At 48.0% G+C, this 2,500-nt stretch overlaps 1 protein-coding gene across 4 annotated transcripts in view; it reads left to right on the top strand.

Moving 5' to 3' along the window:
* Nucleotides 1–2,500, top strand: part of sec24a (SEC24 homolog A, COPII coat complex component) — a 39,469-nt gene that overhangs the window by 25,059 nt on the left and 11,910 nt on the right. For all 4 annotated transcript variants that reach the window (XM_084386782.1, XM_084386779.1, XM_084386780.1 and 1 more), the window contains 2 exons: nucleotides 287–493; nucleotides 778–901. In XM_084386782.1, the coding sequence (XP_084242908.1) occupies nucleotides 287–493; nucleotides 778–901 (331 nt within the window). The remainder of the gene's footprint in view (nucleotides 1–286; nucleotides 494–777; nucleotides 902–2,500) is intronic.

The following is a 2,500-nucleotide window of genomic DNA, read 5'->3' on the forward strand; positions in this document are numbered from 1 at the left end:
AGCTGGTCCAGGACCTGCTGACGGGTTTGCTTCAGATGTTCAGCGTGTGTGTGTGTGTGTGTGTGTGTTGCAGCTGGTCCAGGACCTGCTGACGGGTCTGCTTCAGATGTTCAGCGTGTGTGTGTGTGTGTGTGTGTGTGTGTGTGTTGCAGCTGGTCCAGGACCTGCTGACGGGTCTGCTTCAGATGTTCAGCGTGTGTGTGTGTGTGTGTGTTGCAGCTGGTCCAGGACCTGCTGACGGGTCTGCTTCAGATGTTCAGCGTGTGTGTGTGTGTGTGTGTTGCAGCTGGTCCAGGACCTGCTGACGGGTCTGCCGCAGATGTTCAGCAGGACGATGGAGACTCAGTCTGGTCTGGGTCCGGCTCTCCAGGCCGGGTTTAAGCTTCTGTCTCCCACCGGCGGGCGCATCTCAGTCTTCCAGACACAACTGCCCACCGTGGGCATCGGTGCCCTCAAACCCCGAGAGGAGCCCGGCCAGAGGGCGCACGCCAAGGTCTCACACACACACACACACACACACACACACACACCACTGTCAGACTGAGTCATTGACTGATTGACTGCTCTGACCCTTGGGGTCAACAGGTGGTTACCCTGGACTCATTTTCAAAAGCACTCAATTAGCATATGTTTTGAGTCTTCAATTTTACAACACACTATTACTGGTGGCACTTTAACCCCCAACCCTAACCTTGACCCATGTAGTCCCCTTATATGTTAACGCAACATTTTACCATAAGTTTAAGTTAATACTCTAAAAAATGTTTTGCACTGCAGGAGGTCCAGCATCTGAATCCTGCGACGGACTTCTATAAGAAGCTGGCTCTGGACTGCTCTGGTCATCATGTGGCGGTGGACCTGTTCCTGCTCAGCGCTCAGTACTGTGACCTGTCCTCTCTAGGTCAGTCTAACCACTGCTGATGATGATGATGATGATGAGGAGTGCTGTGTGGAGTCGCTCGTGTGTGTGTGTGTGGACACTCATGTACAGCCCTTTAATAGCTGATCTGATTAGTAGTAGTGCAACGGATCGCAAAATTCACGGTTCGGATCATTTAAGTTTTTTGAGCCACGGATCGGATCATTTTGCGGATCAGCAAAAAAAAAAGTGTGTATGTTTTGTTTTTTTAATATACAGGGTGGGCCATTTATATGGATACACCGTAATAACATGGGAATGGTTGGTGATATTAAAGTCCTGTTTGTAAGCACGAGATTCCCTTTCAGTGTTCAGTGGCAGTCTCTCTATCATTTCTACAGGATTTGATAGACCAAGGGAAAGCGTTTTCAACCATAAAAAAAGTGTATTTGGCCGCTATATCTGCTTGTCACAGGTTTAGATAATAAAACCATTGGGCAGCATCCTTTAGTGTGCCGGTTCATGAAGGGGCGCGTGTCACGCTTTGCCAGTTTCAAAACCGCTTTCCCCTTCGTGGGATTTAGCACTGGTACTTCTATCACTCCTTTTGAGCTAAGAGCTTTTCTATCCACCACCTTTGTCTTCATCAGAACAGTGAAAGCTAAATGCTAAGTGCCCAGTGCGTGCTTTACGCATTCACACAGAAAGAACCAGAGGGTTCAGGGAGAGTGATCAGCTGTACAGTATCAGTAACAGTAGGTGACTTGCGTAACCCCGGTTCTCTGATCGCGAGGTGTCTCGCCTGATCACTCTCCTTGCTGAGTGAAGCGAGGAGGAGGTGTGCTTGTTCTGAATGTCGTAATGATGTCCTGTTGCTCTTCTTATGCGGAGGGGTGGGGCAGCCACTCGCAGACACCACGTCATGTCCTCCAGCCAATGGGGGCTGGCGTAACGTAATCAGGCTTCTGAGGAATACGCGGAAGGGGCCGTATCCCATCGGGAGACATCGAAACACATGCTTGAAGGAGAACCGGGGTTACACAAGATCGTTTCTCTGTCAACTGTTCACTTATGACATAACCGAGAGAATACTGGCCGAGACGGGTATTTAGTCTCGGGTATTTAGACATAATTTTGTGTGTATGTGTCCGTTCAAGGGCAAGGAAACTCGAAAGAGGAATCAATTCTGTGAGCACTATCTGAAACGTCTCTCTCTCTGTGTGTGTGTGTGAGTGTGTGTGTGTGTGTGTGTGTGTCCATACGCGAGTCCCGATTTTCAACTCTTTTGCGTTTAAAATTGTTTGACTGTAAATTGTCAAGACAAAACATGTCAAAAGGATAAACTTTGATGATATCTGGCATCAGATTGCTCAATAGTGTCCATGGTGAAGTGCATAATAACAGGAACTGCTTACAGCAATGAAGTGATCGTCCTGAAAGGCGGTTGTTGGACAACTAGTCCATCCCTACACATCCAGCGCTCTTAACTCGACTGCTTTCCCTGAGCTTCAGCTGAAGTGGGATCAGCATCTGGAGAATAGAGGATTTCAATCCGGAAAGCTGGATATTTTCTCTTAGCTGGACTCATTTACTTTGTTTCAATGTTGATTTGTATCATATTTGATTCCGCAGTCTTTTATG

Source organism: Rutilus rutilus, assembly GCF_951802725.1.
Source record: "Rutilus rutilus genome assembly, chromosome: 18".
Classification (NCBI taxonomy): Eukaryota; Metazoa; Chordata; class Actinopteri; order Cypriniformes; family Leuciscidae; genus Rutilus; species Rutilus rutilus.